Here is a 22,967-nt window from a genome sequence, read left to right on the forward strand (position 1 = left end):
CCTCCGACGACTTTCCAAGGGCGGTGAGCGTGAGTCCTTGCTTTCGGTACAACTTACGAAATATTAATCAATACAAATGGGTAACTTTTAAGAGAAAAAACTGCGAGTCCTTCCGCCGTTTAAAACCACGCCATGCTTTAAAAGCTTGAGTTGTACAGAACGCTGAGCATTTACTCCCACAGGTTGGAAATTGCTTTGCGGAGTTTGAGTTCCCTTAATTTCACCAGACTGTCAAACGTCCCCATGTCCCGCCCTTCACCCCATACTTCTTAGCTTCCAGTGAGAGTTAGGAAGAGGTCTGCGTCTCTGGACCGCCGCAGGATGCGGGGGCCGGGCTGGACTTGGGCTCCATCTCCCGGGCTTCGCGGAGCGCCAAGCCCGGGAGAGGATGGACATTACCCTCGACCTTCGGAGGCGATCTGGAGCTAGAGGAGAGCAAAAGCTACCCGTGAACACCGTCAAGTGTCCTCCCCCGCTGCACTTCCTTGACGGCTGCCCGGCGCCCCGCGGACCTCCCTACGCTCCGCGGGCCCGCAGGCCTTCAAGGCTCTCAGGCCCTCCGCCTCATAACTCGCGGCCAAGTCGGCCGGGACACAGGCCACACCCCACGCCGCCGCCCGGTCCCCGGCCGCTCCTCTTGCCCCACGCGCCGGCAGTGGGCACTGCGCCTGCGCGCCCGCGAGCGCGGGGCGGGGCGAATCGGCCCGGCGGAAGGGGCGGGGCGAGGCTGTACTTCCGTGGTCGCGGGTGGGTGAGTAGGGACTGGGGGTTGCGCGCGGCGTCCGGAGGCTGGCGGGGCTCCCGCCTCGGGTCGCCGGGGATCCCACGTCGGCGTCCGGGCGCCCCCTGGAGGATTTGGGGAGGGGGAAGGAAGAAGAGACTATTACTGAGTTGGATGATGTCGGGGGTGCGGGAAGTGTGTGGACAAGCAGGCGTCGGCAAAATGGGTTCAGAGGTTGGTTTTCTCCTTAGAAAGGAAATTCTCTTTAAACAGCGTTTTAAAATTTTCATCATTTTGGACAGGCTTGTGAGTTTACCGTTGTGCCACAGTAAGGCAGTTTTGGTAAGGTGGCTGGTCCCTTGCCGCTGCCAAACCTGGCGAATGGTTAACCAGAGGATGGGTCGGAAAAAGGCACAATAATCCAGGTTAGCTACCAAAGAGGGAAATTAAAACTCATCTTTTATGGAATAAAATCCAGGATATAAAAATAGGGTTCAGACTGAAAGTCACAAACAGCATCTAGGTTCTGTTAAATTCTGTGCCGGGCGCGGACTAGGTCTCTTCCAGCAGACATACTGTATTCAGATAATTTGTTTTTATCATTAGAAAATGAAAGACAATCTAAGCCAAAATGGCCTGAAAAAATTTAATTATCTTGAGAGTTGTGCCTTAATACATATACTTTGGAAAACAAACACTACTATAGCTTTTCCAAGTTGGTAGAAAACCAAAAGTTTCCCGAAAGCCTGTTCAGATTCCTGATCATTTTGGGGTCTACAATGTCCAGAATGTTCTTTTATGTAATAAAAACTTCATATTGTTTTGTATGCAAGGTAATAAGAACCAGACAGTTCAGTTCTTTTAAGGGCTGTATTCTATTAGGAGAGACAAAAGAAACGTGAGAAGTTACATAATGGTAAGAAATGTAAGTTACAGTTTGAGATATTTGAAGATATCGAAAATCCTTTATTTGGCATGGAAAGTGCTGGTGAATGCTTGAAACGAGTACCCCTCAGCTGATTGTTGCCATGTGGGAATGTGGGTCCCTCATACACAGATATGATTTTCTCCAACACAGGCCAAAAATCTACTTGTGCTTTTTCTTGATTTTTAGTGTTATTGGCAACCAATGCAGTTATGCACTCACACACCCTCTGTGGGCCAGGAGCAGGCAGTTTGTGACATCTGCAGATTATCACCTGAGTACTCAGAAATAATTGGAATCAAAAGAGCAAGAAATTCCTGGAAACTGATCGTCAGGAAGGGATTTAAGAAAACTGGGGTTTAGGGGGCTTCCCTGGTGGCGCAGTGGTTGAGAGTCCGCCTGACGATGCAGGGGACACGGGTTCGTGCCCCGGTCCGGGAAGATCCCACGTGCCGCGGAGTGGCTGGGCCCGTGAGCCATGGCCGCTGAGCCTGCACGTCCGGAGCCTGTGCTCCACAACGGGAGAGGCCACAGCAGTGAGAGGCCCGCGTACCGCAAAAAAAAAAAAAGAAAACTGGGGTTTAAGCCGGGTTGAAACGGAGAGGTGTCATGGAGGGGAAGGATGTAACGAGTGAGTAAAATCTCAGTGGGGAAAGTGAACAGCAGGTTTGGAAGATAATGAGTCAGCTCTCCTTAGGAGAGGTCTGAGAAGGCAAGTGCAGTAAACGGAGGAAAACTGGTTTGGGAAACCCTTCAATACCAGACTGGACTTTATCCTCCGGCACTGGCTCTCACATTTGAGCTTACATCAGAATCACCTGGCAGGCTTGGCCTCCATCTTGAGTTCCTGCTTCCGAAGGTCTGGGGTGGAGCTTGAGAATTTCCCCTTCTTCCCAGTTCTCAGTTGATGGAGATGCTACTGGTCTTGGGAGCACACTTTTTTTTTTTTTTTTTTTGCGGTACACGGGCCTCTCACTGCTGTTGTGGCCTCTCCCGTTGTGGAGCACAGGCTCCGGACGCGCAGGCTCAGCGGCCATGGCTCACGGGCCCAGCCGCTCCGCGGCATGTGGGATCCTCCCGGACCGGGGCACGAACCCGTGTCCCCTGCATCGGCAGGCAGACTCCCAACCACTGCGCCACCCGGGAAGCCCAGGGGAGCACACTTTAAGAACTACTGTCCTAGGGTGTGGGAAACTTGGAGGAATTTGAGGTGGATTAGTAAAGAGATCACATTCATGGGTCAGTATGAGTCTTGCTGTGATGTCCAAGATGGAGGACTGGGGAAGAGAGAAAAGAAGGTTCCTTAGAGTTGATTAACACCTGTCGATGCCAGGCCCTCTCATGCACGCAATTTCATTTCATACTCGCTTTGACCCTGATGTGTAAGTCTTAATATTTTCATATGGAGAATAGTAGAGACTGCCCAGGTCCCACAGCTAGTCTCAGAGCCCCTTAAGACTAGTTCAGATTTGAACTAGGGTAGTAACAGTGGAATGAATCAGAACATTGACTGGTGATGGAATTTAGAAAAATCAAGACTTCCTCAGAAGATTGAAACCTAAAAGTAGAAATTGGGAAATAGGAGTCTTAACAGAGAGTGATAAAAGGTAAAGGGGACAGAGAACTTTAGAATATTCCCTGCATGAATTCAGTATGTGTTCTGTATTACTCTGCTCTGACAGCGACCTATTTAAAAGTTGCTTGTTTAAAAAGTCATTCTGTTCTACCAAAATTTCCTGAGATTATTTCAAAAGAAGAAAGTAAAGCCTCCTGTGGGGGGTGATGGGAGATGGTAACCAGTTTAATGGCATCCGACAGCTTATCTTCACATCAAAAGTGATTAGCATTGAGGAATAGAAACACATGGTGTAACACTGCTTCCCCTGTATGAACTGTGCTGTGCCGCAGACACTGACCTAATGTATTGATTTTGGAAATCCTGGATGCTTTTTCTTGCCAAGAGTAGTTATTGAAATTGAGAATATTCATTGGATCAATTTCAAGACAAATATTCCAAGTCAGACTGGCTGCTGCAGAGCAAATTTTTAATGAAGGAAAACATCCATATACTGAAATCGGACTTTAAGAAGGAAGTCCTAAAAATATATTTATACTGTGAAATCTAGAAAAATGTAAGTTTTCAAACACTGATCAACTGAGTAATCAGCATAATGGAGTTATTGACCCATACAAAACTATAGCATACATTCATTCATTTATTCTGTGAGCCATAAACTTATGCTGTGGATAAAACGATAACTCGGTCTAGGCAAGACTGACATCTTAAAGAATGGTCACAAAGCGATGTGATTAGCACTGCAGTAGAGGGATGTGACCAGTACGTGATGACAGGAGATAGAAATGATGACTGAAGGGGTATAGAAGGGAGGCCAGGCAACTGTCTATAGAGGTGGAGACTCTTGAGTTGGTCTTGACAGCTGAGGAGGAATTTGTGAGATGATTAAGGCATTCCAATCAGAAGGACCATCATGGACAAGGACCAAGAGGTATAAAAGAGTGTGGGTTTTTCTGGAACCTTTGTGCAGATCAGAATAGTTACAGCAAGATGGTAAAAGTAGAGGAGGGGGATGAGTTAAGTTGTAGAAGTGGATAAGAGCACTCATAAAGAGTATGAAAGATTTATGTAATGACTGTCTTGGCTGGATTGTAAACTTCATGATGTCGGGAGCCATGTTGGACCTGTACACGAGTGTATTCCAAGGCCTTAGCAGAGTGCCCAGCATATGGTAGATTCTCAATAAATAGTTGCTGAATGAATGAACAGATAAATCACAGAAAAAAAATTTTTTAAGATAGAGGGAACTTTTAAAGTGTTTAAAGCAGTGGAGTAATATTGTCAGATTTACATTTTATGAGGATAAGTGGTAGTATGGAAGGAAGATGGTTAATAATGACCATAGAAATGGCTATAGTAGTTTCTGCCTATTGGTAGATTGCAATCTGCATTTTAAGAAACAATAGAAAAGAGTATTAGAGGATATCACAGGTAATAGGGTTAAATAATGTTTAATGAAACTTTTAGTTATATATATGCCTGTGTGTTGACTGATGTAAGTGTATTTCTTCCTATGGACTTTGATCAGAGTTTGAAAGTCATTGTAGTAATGTGGACATGATGGTGGAGAGAATGGAATGGATATAAAAGATATTTTGGAGGAAAACAAATGTGGAAAACTAGCACCTTAAAATGCTGCTGTCCATATGAACCCTCTTGCAGGGAAGGGGATGCACTTACTCAACCTATTTCAGTATTTTTGCTTACTTGATGTTTTTCATTATATATTAATAAGTTGACATTCTGCTTTATTAGGAATGGTGGTGCTTTGAGGTATCTTACTGTGTGTTGTAAATGCTGCAAAAATTCTCTTATTTCGGTAGTGCTCAGTTTAAAATTGTAGGATGAAACCTTACTCTTAAGAGTTGTGAAAATTCATTGAAACAGTTTGATTTGATTATTGGCCAAGTTATTAGATTTCTTTCCATAAGAAAGCAGGAAAAGCTGCTTAGTTACATGAGCGGGTGGGAAGTCCTTCTCCCCACCTGCATGACTTTGCCACTCTAGTAGACTTAGTCTGTTCTGCCTGTGACATGTAAATAAGGGCAGAAAGGTGTCCATACAAGGCAGAGTTATACTGACTTTTAAAAAATTTACGAACTCCTTTAAAATCTGGTTGATGTGGTTAAAATGAGTTTAACTATGTTGTGCACTTCCTTGTCAGGTGTGAATTATTCTGTGGAGCAAGAAAACATTTAAAAGTTTTAGAAATTTGGTCTGTTCTGTCACCTAATACATTATTGGGATCTCCTACTGATAAGGCTTGAACAGAAAATGTAAACTAATTTTTCATCTTGGCCTAAGGCGGGGAAAAGAGAGAGAGAAAGAAAAAGAAACAAAATGAAGATAAACAGCCTGCCATAATCATTCCATACTCAAATGTGGAGGGTTGTTTGGTGTTCCCTTAATGTGGCATGACACCACTCCTCTTTTTATATGGGAATCTAGAGTTGACACCAAGATCTGGAATTAATAAAAGGGCATGTTTTAAATCTAATCCATTCTTTGCTCCACTTTGGGAGGGGCAGAGTTACTAATATCTATTTCCCTCTTAGCCAAAGGAGCTCTCCTTTATTCTAAAACGATTTATTAAGACAAAATGCCACAGAGAGTCAAAAGACCTGGGTTTGAGTCCCGGCCCTGCCACTGGTTATGACTGTAGTCACCTAACTCACCCTTGGTTTCCCTTTATTAAATGAGAATAGTAATAACTATCCAACTGTCCTCATGGAATTGTCTGGGAGAATAAAGTGAAATAAAGTATTTGAAAATGGTTCATAAACTCTTGAGTGACAAGCAAGTGGGAAATGAAATAAGTTCAGATTAGCATTGTTTTGAACAATTGCAATGAGCCAGGCTCCATGGCAAGCTTTGGGGATCCTAACGTGGACAAGAGGGTCTTGAATCTGGCTTCTCTTCTCCGTCCCTTAATGCCTTGCCTTGGTCCAGGTCCCCATCATCTCTTTTGGGTCTTTGCTAGGCTGGGCTGTATGTTACCAGGATCTGTCACTCTTTTTTTTTTTTTTTTTTTTTTCCGTACGCGGGCCTCTCACTGCTGTGGCCTCTCCCGTTGCGGAGCACAGGCTCCGGACGCGCAGGCTCAGCGGCCATGGCTCACGGGCCCAGCCGCTCTGCGGCACGTGGGATCTTCCCAGACCGGGGCACGAACCCGTGTCCCCTGCATCGGCAGGCGGACTCTCAACCACTGCGCCACCAGGGAGGCCCCCTGGTCACTCTTGACTTCTTGCCGCTGCTCCTAGTGTTATCTCCTAGAAACCAAAGTTGATTAGGTCACTGCCCTCCCTGAAGATCTCTGTTCTTTCTCCTCCACCAAGACAAAATCTACTTCCTTGGCCTCAGTTTACATCCTCAACGGGCTTCATTTTTTGTCACTAGTTCCATATGTATATATGCCAGGTTTCTGCTTCACTGAATTACTCAGTCTTCTCTGATATGGCAGGGAAGAGACCAGGTCCCAGCTCGGCCTCTGTACAAGTATGTCCTCAGCCTAGAAGGCCTGCCTCATCCTTCTTCAGCTTTGCTTAACCTTTCGGACCCAGCCCTGACATAGTCTCCTCCATGACTTGAACCCTCTCCTCCCACAGGAGAGTTAGTTTCTGTAACCTTGTCTGTTCCCACAGCACATTGTTCTTTCTTTGGACACGGTGTTTATTATTCTGTGAGCTGTTGAAGTGCTGGGATTATGACATTTAGGGTAAGATAAGGAGGCTGTCCACCTAAGGAGGTGTAGTGGATTGAATGGTGGCCTCCAAAAAGATATGTCCACGTCCTAATCCCTGGAACTTGAGAATGTGACTTTATTTGGAAAAAGGGTCTTTGCAGATGTAATTAAGTTAAGGATCTTGAGGTGAGATCATCTTGGATTATCTGAATGGTCCCAGTTCAACAACAGATGTCTGCACAGAGGAGAGACACAAAGAGTAGGCCATGTGAAGACAGAGGCAGAGATTGGAGTGTTGCAGCCGTGAGCTGAGGACCCCTGCAGGGAAGAGTCCCCTTCTAGAACCTTTGGAGGGAGTGACATCCTGATAACACATTGATTTCTGACTTCTGGCCTCTAGAACCATGAGAGGATAAATTTCTGTTGTTTTAATCTACCAAGTTTGTGGTAATTTGTTACAGCAGCCTTCGAATACTAATACAGAAGTTTAGGGCTTCCCTGGTGGCGCAGGGGCTTCCCTGGTGGCGCAGTGGTTGAGAGTCCGCCTGCCGATGCAGGGGACGCGGGTTCGTGCCCCGGTCCAGGAGGATCCCACATGCCACGGAGCAGCTGGGCCCATGAGCCATGGCCGCTGAGCCTGAGCGTCCAGAGCCTGTGCTCCGCAACGGGAGAGGCCACAACAGTGAGAGACCCATGTACCGCAAAAAAAAAAAAAAAAAAAAAAAAAAAAAAGTTTATAGTACAGTGACTGGAACATAATAAAATATCACTGTCACCACCCTCAAAGACATTATCGCTATTACTTTTGTAACCAACCTAGCCTGGGACCTGGAAGGTAGTACCTGCTCAGAAAATAGCCTTGCCTGTGCACTTTCTAGTCTGGTGGCATTGGTGGTGGTATGGATGAGAAAGAAGTGTGTTTAAAGGTGGTATCGAGAGACAGCTTCCAGAATAGAGCACCTCTTAATTTTGTTTTGTTTTGTTTTGTTTTAAATGCCTTTTTGTGTGTTTATGTGAAGGGCGGTAGTGGCTGTTTTTAAGTTGTTTTTTAGAAACATTTTTACACATTTTAAAATAAATTGTCCTTTTAGAAGACTAACAGTAAAATGATGAGCAGTTATATTTCTAACAATAAAAAAGTCTTCTTTTTCCTAATAAAACATTATTTAGCTAAAATTAATTTTGTGCTGGCCTTGGAACACAATTTAGAGAGGGACTTGGGAGCCACAAGGTCATTTATTTCATGTGCTACAGGGCACTTGAAAACCAAACATTACAAATAATCCTAAGTGCCGACTTGGTAGGCACTTACGTCTGTAAATTTTAGTTTGCCACTGGAAGCTAGGTCTATGACCTAATTTTTACTAAAGTTTTATAACTTGGTGTCGTAGTAATAAGAGCTAACGTTTATTGAGCTCTTACTATGTGCTAGGCACCGTTCCCAGCTTTTTATATGCATTAACTCATTTTGTTCTAGCTTTCCTAGTCTCTTCTCTATTCTCTTAACTCAAGAGGAAGCTGAGTATATGTATAACTGATTAAATTTGTAAAATAAAAAAAAAATAAATAAAAATAAAATAAAAAAAAAAAGAGGAAGCTGAGGCACAGAGTGGTTAATTAAGTAACTTGCCCCAGGACATTATAGCGTAAGTGGCAGAGACGCAGAGTGGCCCTGGCTCATAACCTCCACACTCTCCTGACTCTCAGGGGACCCTCTCAGCCCTCATTGTCTAATACCGTCTGAAGCGGAGAATATCAGTAAATCTAAGTGAAGGGTCCTCATCCAATTCCATAGTGGCTCAAACTTTAGTGCACTTACCCACGGAGATTCTGATTCCTAGGGCTGGGGATACGTGTTTTTAATACGCACCCAGGTGGTTCTGACCGTACTTTGAGATGCCCTGGATGAGGTTCCAGACAGGCCTCACAGTTCATTTCACACGAAGGCTTGTGGTGGTGGCTTGTGTGCTTATGTTAGGCCATTCTTTGTGTATATCTGTGTGCCCGGTGAGTCTATTGAATACATACATGGATCTAAACTTTTGCCTGAATGCCTGCCTTACTAATCACCTTTCTTTTATGGATATGAATAAAAGGCCAGCATCAGAGGGATTTTTTTTAACCTTTTGAATGAGCTTCGGAATAGGGTATATTCGATCTGAGGAAATCGTTATGATGGATGTAAGGTTTGTAGACGGAAGAAAATAATCATGACATAGAATTTCTACTCTATTGGGTTTTTTTATTTTTATTTTTTAGTATGTTTGTTTTAGTTTAAAAGAAAATTTTAATGTGCACTGGACTTCACAGCAGAGCAGTAGTTTCATGATTTGGGTTACTCTGAATATTAACTGTGGACAAGGAGGGAGTCTTTGCTCTTAAGTTTGGGAAGAAACTTTCATGCCTCTGTACAGCCAAAACCCCTGATTAGGTGTGTTTTAGAATCTAGGGAGAACACTAAGCTTGCAGTTTTACTACTTCAGTATCTTAGTTGCATGTTGAACTGGCAAAATATGTTTTTCTTTCTCTTAGGGAGTCACGAATCACACTGAACCAAAAAACGTCCAGCATTTTCTTCAGTTACAAGCAAAATGAATATTCCCATGCTGCTCCAACATCCTCATCGTGACTTCCTTAAAGTCCTTTTAAGAACACTTTACCGACGTTACTACTTCATCTTACCCTCAAGTACTCACCTCAGATCAGGAATCCCATGTACTCAGCCATTCAGTTCTCTCGGACTCCATCATGCCAAGTGGATGCTGCCGTCAAATGGTTTAACAAGAAAATTATGTCTACAAACAACCTTAAAGGAACAAACACAAGGACTTTCTGATAAAGAACAAAGGCTTGTGGCTGAGCTTTATACTGGTTTAATCCAAGGGCAAAGGGCCTGCTTGGCAGAGGCCATAACTCTTATAGAATCAACTCACAGCAGGAAGAAAGAGTTAGCCCAGGTGCTTCTTCAGAAAGTGTTAGTCCACCACAGAGAACAAGAAAAATTAAATAAAGGAAAACCACTAGCATTTCGAGTGGGTCAGTCTTTGTTTTTTGGAGTTTTTTTGTTTTGTTTTTTGTCCGTCCAGTAAATATTTTTCTAAATTCTCTCTTCTTTTAATATAAGTCTAAATAGCTTATGATCTAATGGGGATTTTTTTGTCCTTGCAGAATTTTGGAATGAATTTTGAATGCCTTTTCTTTGTAAATATTAGTCTTGTTACGTGGTGGGAATTGCAATGGCCATTTGAACGAAGGCTCTGTATTTTAAGAGAATAAGGTGAGATTCCTCTTTTGGCAGGGATCTTGCTGTGGCTCCCAGAACAGAAACGTGTGCAGGAAGAACTGTTCACCAGTTTACTCCTTTCTCTCAGTAGAACTTCTGCTTAATAGTCTAAAGTGACTTCCCTGCTGTCGTGGTTATAGCAACCATAATTATCCTTACCACATTTCAGAATTCTACTTCTTAGGTGTTTCGTTAGTCTTTTCTCTAAGCAAGTCTCACTTCTTTCAGATACATTTTTTAAAAATTATTTATTTATTTATTTATTTATTTTTGTCTGCATTGGGTCTTTGTTGCTGCGTGCGGGCTTTCTCTAGTTGCGGCGAGCGGGGGCTCCTCTTCGTTGCGGTGTATGGCCTTCTTATTGCAGTGGCTTCTCTTGTTGTGGAGCACGGGCTCTAGGCACGTGGGCTCAGTAGTTGTGGCATGCAGGCTCAGTAGTTGTAGCTCGCGGGCCCTAGAGCGCAGGCTCAGTAGTTGTGGTGCACAGGCTTAGTTGCTCCGTGGCATGTGGGATCTTCCTGGACCAGGGCACAAACCCATGTCCCCTGCATTGGCAGGTAGATTCTTAACCACTGCGCCACCAGGGTGGTCCCTCAGATACTTGTTTATTAGAGTTTCTGGAAATGGCTTGGCTCTAAGCACAGCCAGCTCAATACCAAAATGCATTTTAAAGGAGACACCATGTTCATTTGCTGTCTAAAAATATTAGGTGTTCACTTCTTGAACAGTTGACCTGTTTCTCTAATTGCAAATAAGCTTGTTATGTTTTCAAAACTGTGCATTATAGAACAATCTAGACGTGTTTGACCAGAAGGAATTAAGCAAGTTTTGGGTGGAACGAGCGCCTTTCATGATGGTAAACTAGGTGATTCCAACCAACCCTCCCACTATAAACAACTTAAAATGGTGGACAAAGTGCATAAATTGTGTGAGGAATAAGTAAATATACTTAAAAGTGGATTGGTATGACTTACGTCTCAGTTTATTTGTAGTATGGGGCCTAAAACCTAGATTTTAGGGTAATGGGGCCTCATGCTTTAAAGATAATTTCAAAAAGAGCTCACCAACTGCTGTTTGTACTAGTCCACATTTTCCCCACACATTATTCTTCTGCCCTCACTGTGGGGACTCTCTTTTTGAGAGTACTGCACTGGGTGTTAATACTCTTTATGTATTGTGGACAAAATAGCAAATTCCCAAAGAGAAATTCCAGGTATGACAAAGTGTTTACTTATTAGGCTGAAGAGAACCTTTGAAGAGAAAATGTCCAGAAATACCTAGAGTTAACCAGCACCTCATACATAACTAGCAACTCATACATTTGCAGCACTATTCTGCTTCTTCCATCTGGACCTTAGGAGACCAGGTAAACCTGAGTCTTTGTTGCAGTTGTTTTATCACCATGGTAAATAAAAGCAACAAATGTTTATTCAGCACCCATTAAGACAGAGACCTGCCCTGAAAATTGTGGTATGGAGCCAAGCATACCGTATGCCATCCATCCTTTGAATGTAGTTACAATTAAGTGCTTATGTTTTATAGATTTTATTGAACATATATATCTCTTGATGCCATGTGCTGTTCTAAACATATTGCAAAATTAGCTCATCTAATCCTCACAGTCACCTGAAGAAATAGGTGCTCTTATATCCATTTTATGGCAGAATATACTCAGGTACAGAATGATTGCATGACTTGCCCAAGATTACACAGCTCGTAAGAGGTAGAGCTAGAAATAGAACTGGCCGACTGGCTCCAGAGTTTGTGTTCTTGCCCGCCATGCTCTGCTAACTCTCCAAGCAGGGGAAGTTTCTGCCTTTCTTAAGATAAAAAAAAAAGTTTTTTTTTTCAGGATTCAGTTTATATTATTTTCTTTGAGTTATGAGTGAGATGAAAAAATTGTATTTCATAAGTAGAAAGTTATTTTCTCAATCACTGGGAATTTCTGGAGTAATGAGTTGTTCTTCCAGTGGGAACATAGCATGCACAGAATCGGGTTGGGTGGAATAATTCCTGATCATGATGAGAGGTGAGCAGATGTTGGAGAAATTCAGCACATGAACAACATAGGCAATGAAGTCTGCCCCAAAAGCTCTACGTTATACTAAAAAGGCAAATCACATTTTGTAATTTTTAAAAGTGAATCGGGTGAACATATGGAACTCTGACTTCTCTCCCTTCTGTATCCCTATTACTCAGGGACTAGATAAATAGGTAGATTTTCGTTTACTGCTTTAAGAAGTGTTAAACTACATTAACAATGGTTTTAATAAATTAGGAGAAGTAGAAGGTAGTCTAGTATTTTAATAGAACTCATCATGGTGCTGATTTCATTTATTTCATTAAGTTACAAATTCTGTCTCCACCATAGGATTGTCTGGGCCTCCTGGGGCTGGGAAGTCAACCTTTATAGAATATTTTGGAAAAATGCTTACTGAGAGAGGGCACAAATTATCTGTGCTGGCTGTGGACCCTTCTTCTTGTACTAGTGGTGGTGAGTATTGCTGCTGTTTTGTAAATTGCAGAGCAGGGGCTTGTGGAGTGGAGCCGGCTCTCTGTTGCAGTTTAGGGGGAATCTGCACAGACGGGTGTCTTCTAACCTCTCGCTGAGTTTGGTCTCAGTGAAGGAAGGGAGATGGTGGGTGTGAGGTGGAGGCTGAGGGAGGTGTTTGGGGCATCGGGTTCTCCAGGGGAGGTTAGCTTACAGGTAACCTAGGAGTAGCCTGGGTCCGTAGAGAACTAGGAGAGCAAGTGCCAGAAGTTGCAGATGATCAAAAGCCAATTTCACCCCTTTGTCTATCACACCTGAGGCTCAGCCCCTTTTCCTTTTATTGTTTTTCCTGGCTCCATCAGCCCCTACGCAGTTCAGAAAATGGCTTCTTACTCATTAATTTCCTCATATTGTAACGTCTCTTCTCAAGCTTAAAAAAAAATCTTCATGCTCTATTTAACTTGTCACCTGTTTATATTACATGTTCAGTTAAACAGAAAGCTCTTAGAGGGACCATGTGATATCCTCTGTTCCTGGCAGCACTTAGCCGAGTACGTTGCACACAGTGCTCAGCAATTACTGATTTGAGGTCATGCAGTCACTCAAAGTTTAATTTGCAGCTCATCAGAGATAAAATGAATAAACTAAGTTCCCCAAAGGATCATTTAAGGGAAACATAAATCATACTATACAAATACTCAGGAAAGCTTTTTCTTCCCTTACCCCTCGATATGATTGAAGCATCTCACATGACAGTTATTCATTTAACAAGTATTCCAGCACCTATCGTAGGTGAGGCCCTGTACAAAAAAGGTACTGTGTTGTTTAATGTTGAATAAGATGCAGTTCTCTTGGCCTTATGGAGCTTTATATCTCATGAGGGAAACAGAAGGTGCACTCAGGCCATTACAATGTGATGTGTGTTGTGAAGGGGGAAATACAGGGTGCTTTGTGGAAGGGTTTGGATTATATCCTGTGGGTTTAACGCTAAAAAATAAATACGATATCATATTTCAGGGGCTTTAGGTCAGTAGAGAGGTGGACAACAATTCCTGTTACCATCCATTGAGAAATTTAGCTGAGAACATTCACAGTTTTTGATTCACTATAATGAAAGGGTTAACCGTAAAGTAAAATTTATACTCGCAAAGTTCAAGATTAAATCCATGTCAGTGTATTATCCTTTTTTACAGTCTAAGAATTTTGTGAAAGGTAAGCACTTGAACAAAGAATTTATTTATAGTGACCTTCATTTTCACACAGGTGCAGAGACTTTCCCCCCACCTTCATAATACTCTAGAATACTTGCAATAGCAAAAGAAAACAACAGTTTGAGATAAGAGTAGCGGAAATGGTGACATAAGATAACCTGACTGAAGTTACATAGCTATGTGGTTCCTAACCTTTCTCAAACCAAAAATGAAGGTCCTTTTCTCAGGTAAAAATACAAAGACTCTGAAAGAAAAAACTATGCAAGGATAAACAGGACACTCTTACCTTTTCATTGTAACAGTAGATACATTTGAATATAGCTTTCCATTGAAGTTTGACAAGCCTGTAGTCAATCCTTGTGGTGCTTTGGACTCACAGGCCCCCTGCAGTGGGAGCTTGGAGACCTCCCTAAGGCTCTGCAGTCACCAGTTTTAGATTCACTGGCAAAGACAATTATATGGGAGAGTAATTTCATAAATGTTTAGTTCGGTGTGTTACGATCTATAGGATAATAATTTAAAGTGTAGCTTTGGCAGATTGTTGACTTACACAGAGATGATTCCACCCAGAAAATTACTTTAGAACAAAGTTTTATGTACAGTAAATAAGGTAGTTGAGGTCTGTGGTAGGTGTATGCTGGGGCATTAGAACCTATGAGAAGTCAAAACTGGAATCATCAGGGAAAAGATCATATCTTTAAGGGACTCCTCAGTGTTTAGCAGCAGCTTCAGAAAGGTTAGCTCTTGAGCAGAAATTAAAATTCAGGTTAGAACAGCACTACACCTTCAAATGTTACTACGTGGCTAAAGGAAAGAAGGTAAAGGTAATTTCACTAATTCCAGGGCTTTCAGTCTTCTAGAATTTGCAGGTACTGATGTTTGCCAAAATACTGCAGTACACACGGAAGCAGCAACGGTCCTGTTCCACAGGCATTACATTAACTGCCTACTGGGAACAAGCATCCAGTGTACAAAATACATAAGACACGGTCCTATAGACAAGCAACTCAGTTAAAGCAGAGTTTCTCAGCCTTGGCACTAAGGACATTCTTTGTTGTGGGCAGCTGTCCTGCACGTGGAAGGATGCTTAGCAGTATCCTTGCTCTCCACCTACCTGATGCCAGGAACATCCTTCCCTCCAGCTGTGACAAGTACAAATCTCTCTACACTTTGCTAAGTATCCTCTGGGGGAAAAAAATCACTCCCAGCTGAGAACCGTAAACACAGCAACGTTAAGAGGACAGTAAAGAAACCACCCCAACTGGAATGGAAGATTGATTTGGGGATTAGTGAAGCTGAAGTGGGACAGGTAAGGTAGGCTGCATTCTGAGGGCCTCCAACGCGAGACCGAAGAATCTAGATTTGAACCTCTTGCCAGTGGGAGCCATTATAGGTTTTGAGGGGCCTAACACGTTAAATAGATTAACTTGGCATCATTACATACATGGTGTTGGAAAAAAAGCTTAACAATATGAAATACAATTTGAGGTTTGGGGAGAAATGTCCTAAAGCACTTCCCCTAGGAATTGGCTGATTGATAATTGGCCCTTATAGGTGTTCCAGGATTATAAAATGTAACTGTGTGTTTTAGGATCACTCTTAGGTGATAAAACCCGAATGACTGAGTTATCAAGAGACATGAACGCATACATCAGGCCATCTCCTACTAGAGGGACTTTAGGAGGCGTGACAAGGACCACAAACGAAGCTATTCTGTTGTGCGAAGGAGGCGGATATGACGTAATTCTTATTGAAACCGTGGGTGAGTGTGATTTTCTGTTCTATAACAATAAAATACTCTTAAAATGAATGCTGTATAAAGATGAATGACGGCTAGTTTCATTTTGTTCATTCAGCAGATACTTACTAAAGAGGTAATTAAATATAAGCTATCTCAGACTCTGTAGGAGATAGGAGTATATAGGCTATAATCCTTACCCTTAAAGAAAAGAAAGGTGAGCCCTGCCTCTGGATAACTGTTATACAAGGTGGTACGTTTTCAGTGCTGGAGGAGAACTGTCAGCCTTAGGATGACCTATGGAAACACTGCTTTAACATAACACCCATTATATTTAAGCAGAGTCATATGTCTGCAGTATTCACTAAGAAGATTAGCGTAGTTGGGCACCTCATGTTTTATTTCACCTTTATATCCCTAGCACGTGGTTACACACAATGAAAATACTGAAAAGGAAACCCCAAGAACTTCACATTCCCATGGAGAGACAATTTGTTATATTACTGTGTGATCAATGTTTGTGACACAACCTGACTCAGATTTGGGGGATCAGGGAAGACTTTAGGGAGGAGGTGACAGTTGAACTCAGTGTTTTTTTTTGTTTTTTTTGTTTTTTTGGCTGCGTTGGGTCTTCGTTGCTACGCACGGGCTTTCTCTAGTTGCAGCGAGTGGGGGCTACTCTTCGTTGCAGTGAGCAGGCTTCTCATAGCGGTGGCTTCTCTTGTTGAGGAGCACGGTCTCTAGGTGCGCAGGCTTCAGTAGCTGTGGCACACGGGCTTAGTTGTTCCGCAGCATGTGGGATGTTCCCGGACCAGGGCTCAAACCCGTGTCCCCTGCATTGGCAGTCGGATTCTTAACCACTGCGCCACCAGGGAAGCCCCTGAGCTCAGTTTTGAAGGGAGGGTTGGAGTTAAGTAAAGTTTGGGCTAAGGGGCCTTGACCGAAACACACAGGAGTGAGCGAATGTGGCCCAGTCAGGGCGCTGCATTTTGCACAGGATCCTTAGAGCATGGAGCACGAAGGCAGGGAGTGAAGACGTGGGCTAGAGTCCAGGAGTCCATCGCCTAAGGGCAGATGGAGGAAAAGGTGCCCGAGTAGTGGTAGGAGAATCAAGGGGGAAGAGGACCACAAAATCACACATACTAACTGAAAGTTGTGTTGGGCTGCGTGTTTCAGGGACTCAAACTATCTCTGACTCAAACAAGGAAGAGGGTGGGTTTTCTTTGTGTATTTGTGTTTTTTGTAAATAAAAGAAGCCTGGAGGCAGGCAGGCCCAGAGGGCGTGGTGGTGCTACAGCCCGGGGCGGGGGGGGGGGGGGGGGGGGGCTCTCCCTGCTCTCCATTCTCAGCACTTAGTTTCCAGCCTCAGGGTTGCCCATAGATAAAGGACGGCTGATGAAGCTCTAACTCACCTCCCTGTTCCAGGTAGAAGGAAGTAAGAAGGGGAATAAGGAAGGGTCGGAAGCCGTATACCTCCTGGCTGGCTTTGCCCTCTTGAAAGACCTCTCCTGGAAACGCCATCTAGTGACTTTTGCTTTCACACATTAACATCTCTGGCTGACTGGTGATGTGGTCCTTCACCTGGGACACTGATGCCCCTGGTGAACCTGGGGGAAGGAAATAGGGAAGAATGAACATTGCGTGGGCTACCAGAAGTCTTTGCCCCACCAAGGCAGGAGAGAGCTGGAGAGGCGGTTTAGTGGAGTGGGGCGTGTGGAAGTCAGATTTAAGTGGATTGCGGTTAATGTGAAGTGGTCGCGTGAGCACAGTGGGCATGCATTGCCTTTTTTCCAGACATTTAACTACCAAGAGAAAGTGAGCAACGCAGTGATGATGGCAGGAGGTTGGGAGTTTCTGTCTTCTTATTTTCTGGTTGTGCTTGGTTTTCAGATGAGAAAGACTTGAGCCCAACTCATGGGATGTTTGAGGGACGGGAGCCTGTAGACAAGGGGAGGTTGGAGGTAAAGCCGAGCCGGAGCCCAGGGGAGGTGGGAAGGAAGGAGAGGCCAGTCTTCCGTCGATGCTTCTGACACTGGGCCCGGCGAGTAGGCAGCAGCGCGGGGTGTGTGTTGTTTCTGCTTCTCTGTGGGGTCGCGGGGGGAGGCTGAGGACCTCCTTGCGTCTGTTTGGCTGTGAAGCAGGTGCCGCGGTCACCCGTCATCGTCATGTGGGGAGATTATGGGACAGTGAGCGTCTGTAGTAGCCCCTGTGGGAAACAGGAAGGAAGCTGCCGGAGGGCGTTCCGGGGCATCGCTTTTCCTGTACCAAGAGGAAGACGTAGCCGATGTTGGAGCCCATGACCCTCCGGTGGCGCCTGTCCACACAGCTGAGGGATTTCTCCAGGACACTTAACGGAGGAGAGACACGGGCAGTGGGACTGATCCACGGGTGGGCTTTGCAGGGTGATAGAAGGAGGAGAAGGCAAGGAAGCTGCCAGACATGGTCTGAGGTTAGAATCAGGCGCTCAAGCTGCTCGCCCACGAAAGGGAAGCCGAGAAAGAGCAGCGAGAGCGAGGGGAGAGCGCAGGTCTTCACGTTTTCCGTCCGCTCAGAGACTGAGCTGGTGGGAACGAGGGCCGGGGGGAGGTGGGGAGGACCACAGCTTTGCTCATCAGGCGAGGCCGTGGCGTTTAGTACACCGTTCAGAGGTGGTGGTTAAAGCGGGATCAGGTCGAGTGTGTGATGGCGAGTCTGCGCAGACGGACTGGAGTGGAGGGGGCGGTCAGGGGGGTCGAGGAGGTCGACTTCCTGTGAGTGTTCACGCGTGATTTGAACTTCCAGGTGTGGGGCAGTCGGAGTTTGCTGTCGCTGACATGGTTGACATGTTTGTTCTTCTACTGCCACCAGCAGGAGGAGATGAATTGCAGGTAATTACGTGGACGTTTTTACCCCCCAAAACACAAAGCGTACATCTCTGAAAGTACAAATTCCCAGTGTTGTGGGTTTTTTGTAAATTAAGTTGACATTAGTGTAGGGAAAGAAGCACCATTCACGTTGGCTAAAATACCCGAGTCAAAGGCAAACTCTCTTTTTTTTTCCCCCAACTTATAGTAGTAGAACTTATGACCTTGAGCTAATAACACAACTTAGTCTTGCCACCTGCAACATGGGGGGATAGCTCCAGCCAAGAGACCACTGTTACATGGATGTTTGTGCTACAGCTGGTTGAGAGGTCCTCATGAGATATTCCTTTGCTTTTAACTGGGATCCCACTGTCGTAGTTTATGTGCTGTAGAAAGGGTTCTTCCTTTCCTCCTGCAGTGCAGTCTGGCATTAACTCCCTGGACTTAGCCTGCACAGGCTGAGGGCACCATCCTCCCAAGACTGCTTTCACTCCAGACACAAGCAGCAGGCCCGGGGGTTCCCAAGCCACCCATGCCTCTCACTGGCTGCAGATGTGCGAGTTCCCACTTACCCCTCAGGTTCGACAATTCACCAGGATGACTCACAGAACTCAGGAAAGCACTGCGGTACCAGTTAGAGTTTTATTATGAAGGATGAAAATCAGGACCAGCCCAATGAAGAGACACAGAGAGAGAGGTCTGGAAGGGTCCCAAACTCGAAACTTCTGTGTCCTCAGGACACATTTCCCTCTTGGCACATGCATGTGTATCACCAGCCAAGGAGTTCTCCTGAGCTTCAGTGTCTGCAGTTTTTGTTGGGGTTTTAGTATGTAGGCATGATTGACCGAATCACTGTCCACATGATTGAACTCAGTCTCCAGCCCCCGCCCTCCCCAGAGGAGGTCAGGCTGCTAGTGCATGGCTCAAAAGGCCCAACCCTCTAATCACGTGGTTTGTTCTTCTGCTGTGGTCAGCCCCCATTCTGAGTGATCTTGCATAAACCCAGGTATGGTCCCAGGCACCCATGGCGAACAAAAAGGTCACTCCTATCACTCAGGAAACTCCAAGGATTTAGCAGTTTCCTCCCAGGAACCTTGGATAAAGACTGGACAAATGCTTTATTTTTATTTTTATTTTTTTATTCATTTTTGGCTGCATTGGGTCTTCGTTGCTGCACACGGGCTTTCTCTAGTTGCGACGAGCGGGGGCTACTCTTCATTGCAGTGCGTGGGCTTCTCATTGCGGTGGCTTCTCTTGTTGCTGAGCACAGGCTCTAGGCTTCAGTAGTTGTGGCACACAGGCTCTAGAGCACAGGCTTCAGTAGTTGTGGCGCATGGGCTTAGTTGCTCCGCGGCATGTGGGGTCTTCCCGGACCAGGGCTTGAACCCGTATGCCCTGCATTGGCAGGCAGATTCTTAACCACTGCGCCACCAGGGAAGTCCCCAAATTCTATATTATACAACACCTCTCCTTCAGTTGAAAAATTCTGAAAAACTAGTGACATCAGACTCTGGATGCTGCAGTTTAGAAACATTAACTATTAGAATTTAACCATTGAAAGTTACGTTTTAAAATATTTGAAAAGAAATTTTAATCTTAGATAGCAAAATCTTCATTTTCCAAATAACGTTTGGCCTTAGGATTTTTCTAGTGTTTTCATGCAACATAATTTAAATCAAGAGATTGAGGCGTTTTTCGCCATCAGGTTATTTTTTTTCCTCAAATGCAAATGAAAAAAAAATGCTACATACATTTAAGGAAAACTTCAAAGACTCTGTTTCTGGAAATGAACATGTTAGTGACGAGGGTGTTTTCTTTTTTAAGCACCTGAATGATGGATGGCTTTGCATCCTGCAGGGTTAGCTCCGGAGAAGTGGAATCTATCACCAGGCAGTGAGAACTGTCTCCTGCCACTCAATCATATTGTGTCTGGATGATAGATTTACTCTAATTCTGAATGTATTTCAGCGTGTTAGTCTCCAAATTTGAAAGAGATATTACAGATGACTTCCATAATCCCAAGAGTCAGTGCTTTTGAGTAATTTCTGTCAATAATTGTGATTCCTAGGACCCAGGGCTTGGGAGGGTGCAGAGAAAAAGTTAAGAGTGTTATGACTCTCAAAACCTTAGCAGTAACTGATGTCCCATTTTTGATGGCATGAAATGTTTCAGATGAATCACTTTCTTTTCTTTTTCTCACCAGGGTATTAAAAGAGGTATAATTGAGATGGCAGATCTGGTGGCTATAACCAAATCTGATGGAGACTTGGTCGTGCCAGCTCGAAGGATACAAGCAGAGTATGTGAGCGCGCTGAAGTTACTCCGCAGGCGTTCAGGAGTCTGGAGACCAAAGGTCAGCTTGCATTCTGTTCTGCAGTTTTCACCCTGAGTGGCCTGTGCCTGTTAGGAGAGAGGATGTGAGTCCCAAGCTAGACATATAATAAATCTTTGCCTGTAGGTGAGAGTATAATTTTAAAAATTGTGGCAAAGCCACAGAGTGTGTAGTTATGATTTTAAGTATAATCCTTCAACCACTAGGTGCCAAAAACTAGATGTGAGGCGATACATTTGATTGCTTAATGCTTGGCTCGAGCCATTTGGATGTGATGACAAATCCATTCTGCAAGGAACCATCCTGAAGATTATGGTGCAATTAATGGCTTGATTATCTAGGTTAGAGTTTGAGTAAGAGAGAACAGGCTTTTGATGTGGTAACTTTCCTTCCTGTTATGCTTGTCGGGTGATGTTTTCGATAAGGAAAAAAAAAACAACCCGTAGTAAGTGATGCAGTCATACCGATGCGGATGCTTTATCTGTAACAGGGCCCTGTGTTATTAAAGAGTAACCTATAGGGCTTTCCTGGTGGCGCAGTGGTAGAGAGTCCACCTGCCGATGCAGGGGACATGGGTTCGTACCCCGGTCCGGGAAGATCCCACATGCTGCAGAGTGGCTGGGCCCGTGAGCTGGGCCCATGGCCACTGAGCCTGTGCGTCTGGAGCCTGTGCTCCGCAACGGGAGAGGCCACGACAGTGAGAGGCCCGCGTACCGCAAAAAAAACCCAAAAAACAACAAAAAAAGAGTAACCTATAATCACTATAACGAGAACAACGCGTCTTGCTGTCGGCTCCTGGCACGTTGTCTGTGCTGCGTCTGGAGCTGTCTTGTCCATGCAGATACCCATGCTCGTAGCACCTGCTGAACCAGGCAATTTGACGGAGGGAACGGGGCTATTCTCTCAGCTCGGTTTTATTTTCTTGCCCTCAGGCCTCAGGGAAGCCTACGTAGCATTGCCCTTCTCATCCTAGTGACCATTTCCCAGTTCATCCCTGTGGTCTCTGAAGACCATTCGAGCAATCCCCAGTCAAAATAAACCTCTGAGCTAAAAAATACGACCTTGGATCAGTGTCTTATTTCTGCTTGGCACTTAGTAACCTTAGTAAGTTACCTTAGTATATTCCTCAGTGTGTCTACTTTGACAGGATGATAAAATGTCTCATTTTTGTCGCCTACCTATTGCCATAGACTGTAAGACTTAATTGGCCAATGCCAGAGTCCCCGTGACAATGTTTTCTATCGTTTTAAGTGAAATAGTTCTGGTTCTTCCCTTTTCAACAGGTAATTCGTATTTCTGCCAGAAGTGGAGAGGGGATCACTGAAATGTGGGATACAATGAAAGAATTCCAGGATGTGATGCTTGCCAGTGGGGAGCTGACTGCCAAGAGACAGAAGCAGCAGAAAGTTTGGATGTGGAACCTCATTCAGGAAAATGTGGTAGAACATTTCAGGACCCACCCCAGAGTCCGGGAACAGATTCCTCTTCTGGAAAAAAGGGTTCTCAGTGGGGCCCTGTCCCCAGGGCTAGCAGCAGACCTGTTGTGGAAAGCTTTTAAAAGCAGAGACTAATGAAGTACACCCTATCCAATAACTTTATATATCTTTTCATACATATAAAGTTACTGGATAGGATGCACTTCATTTTAATAAAGTATTTTAATATTAAAAGTCACTTGCTGGGGCCTCCCTGGTGGCGCAAGTGGTTAAGAGTCCGCCTGCCGATGCAGGGGATGCGGGTTCGTGCCCCGGTCTGGGAGGATCCCATATGCCGCGGAGCGGCTGGGCCCGTGAGCCATGGCCGCTGGGCCTGCGCATCCGGAGCCTGTGCTCCGCAACGGGAGAGGCCACAACAGTGAGAGGCCCACATACCGCAAAAAGAAAAAAAAAAAAAAAAAAAAAAAAAAAAAAAAAAAAAAAGTCACTTGCTTGCTTATATTTTCAGTAATTCTCTTGTGGTGCCCTCGGCCTCCTTATCTGTGAACTGCGCTTGGAAAGTGGAAGAGCGTTAGATACGGATGGCAAAGGTCAGGCAGTCAGCAGCATTTGTAAGGTAACTGCTGTACGTTACTCAGCTCCGTTTCTTTCTGTTCTTATATGGTGGCCTGTAGGATGGTGTCTTCTCATCAGTCATGAGCAGAGAAAGCCGAGGAGGACAGAAAAAGG

The 22,967-nt window shown here is 44.6% G+C and overlaps 1 protein-coding gene across 7 annotated transcripts; it reads left to right on the forward strand.

Moving 5' to 3' along the window:
• Positions 1-726: 726 nt before the first annotated feature.
• On the forward strand, positions 727-22,691 carry MMAA (metabolism of cobalamin associated A). 7 transcript variants are annotated; one of them, XM_060115914.1, is made up of 7 exons: positions 727-751; positions 9,437-9,940; positions 12,559-12,681; positions 15,481-15,651; positions 18,409-18,494; positions 20,674-20,823; positions 22,086-22,691. In XM_060115914.1, exons 2-7 carry the CDS (start codon positions 9,496-9,498, stop codon positions 22,371-22,373), a joined length of 1,263 nt encoding a protein of 420 aa, XP_059971897.1. In that variant the 5' UTR covers positions 727-751; positions 9,437-9,495; the 3' UTR covers positions 22,374-22,691. The 7 variants fall into 7 exon arrangements, with proteins under 7 accessions (XP_059971897.1, XP_059971905.1, XP_059971887.1 ...); XM_060115922.1 differs by having other exon boundaries at positions 728-747; XM_060115904.1 differs by lacking the exon at positions 727-751 and adding an exon at positions 758-955.
• The last annotated feature ends 276 nt before the right edge of the window (positions 22,692-22,967 follow it).

Source organism: Mesoplodon densirostris, chromosome 1 (assembly GCF_025265405.1).
Source record: "Mesoplodon densirostris isolate mMesDen1 chromosome 1, mMesDen1 primary haplotype, whole genome shotgun sequence".
In the NCBI taxonomy this organism is placed as follows: Eukaryota; Metazoa; Chordata; class Mammalia; order Artiodactyla; family Ziphiidae; genus Mesoplodon; species Mesoplodon densirostris.

Bases quoted from the DNA above. Each gene is read 5' to 3' on its own strand.
- MMAA (XM_060115914.1), top strand. From the start codon at position 9,496: ATGAATATTCCCATGCTGCTCCAACATCCTCATCGTGACTTCCTTAAA. The intron at 9,941-12,558 runs GTCAGTCTTTGT...TCTCCACCATAG, and splicing joins ACCACTAGCATTTCGAGTGG to GATTGTCTGGGCCTCCTGGG. The intron at 12,682-15,480 runs GTGAGTATTGCT...TGTGTGTTTTAG, and splicing joins TTCTTCTTGTACTAGTGGTG to GATCACTCTTAGGTGATAAA.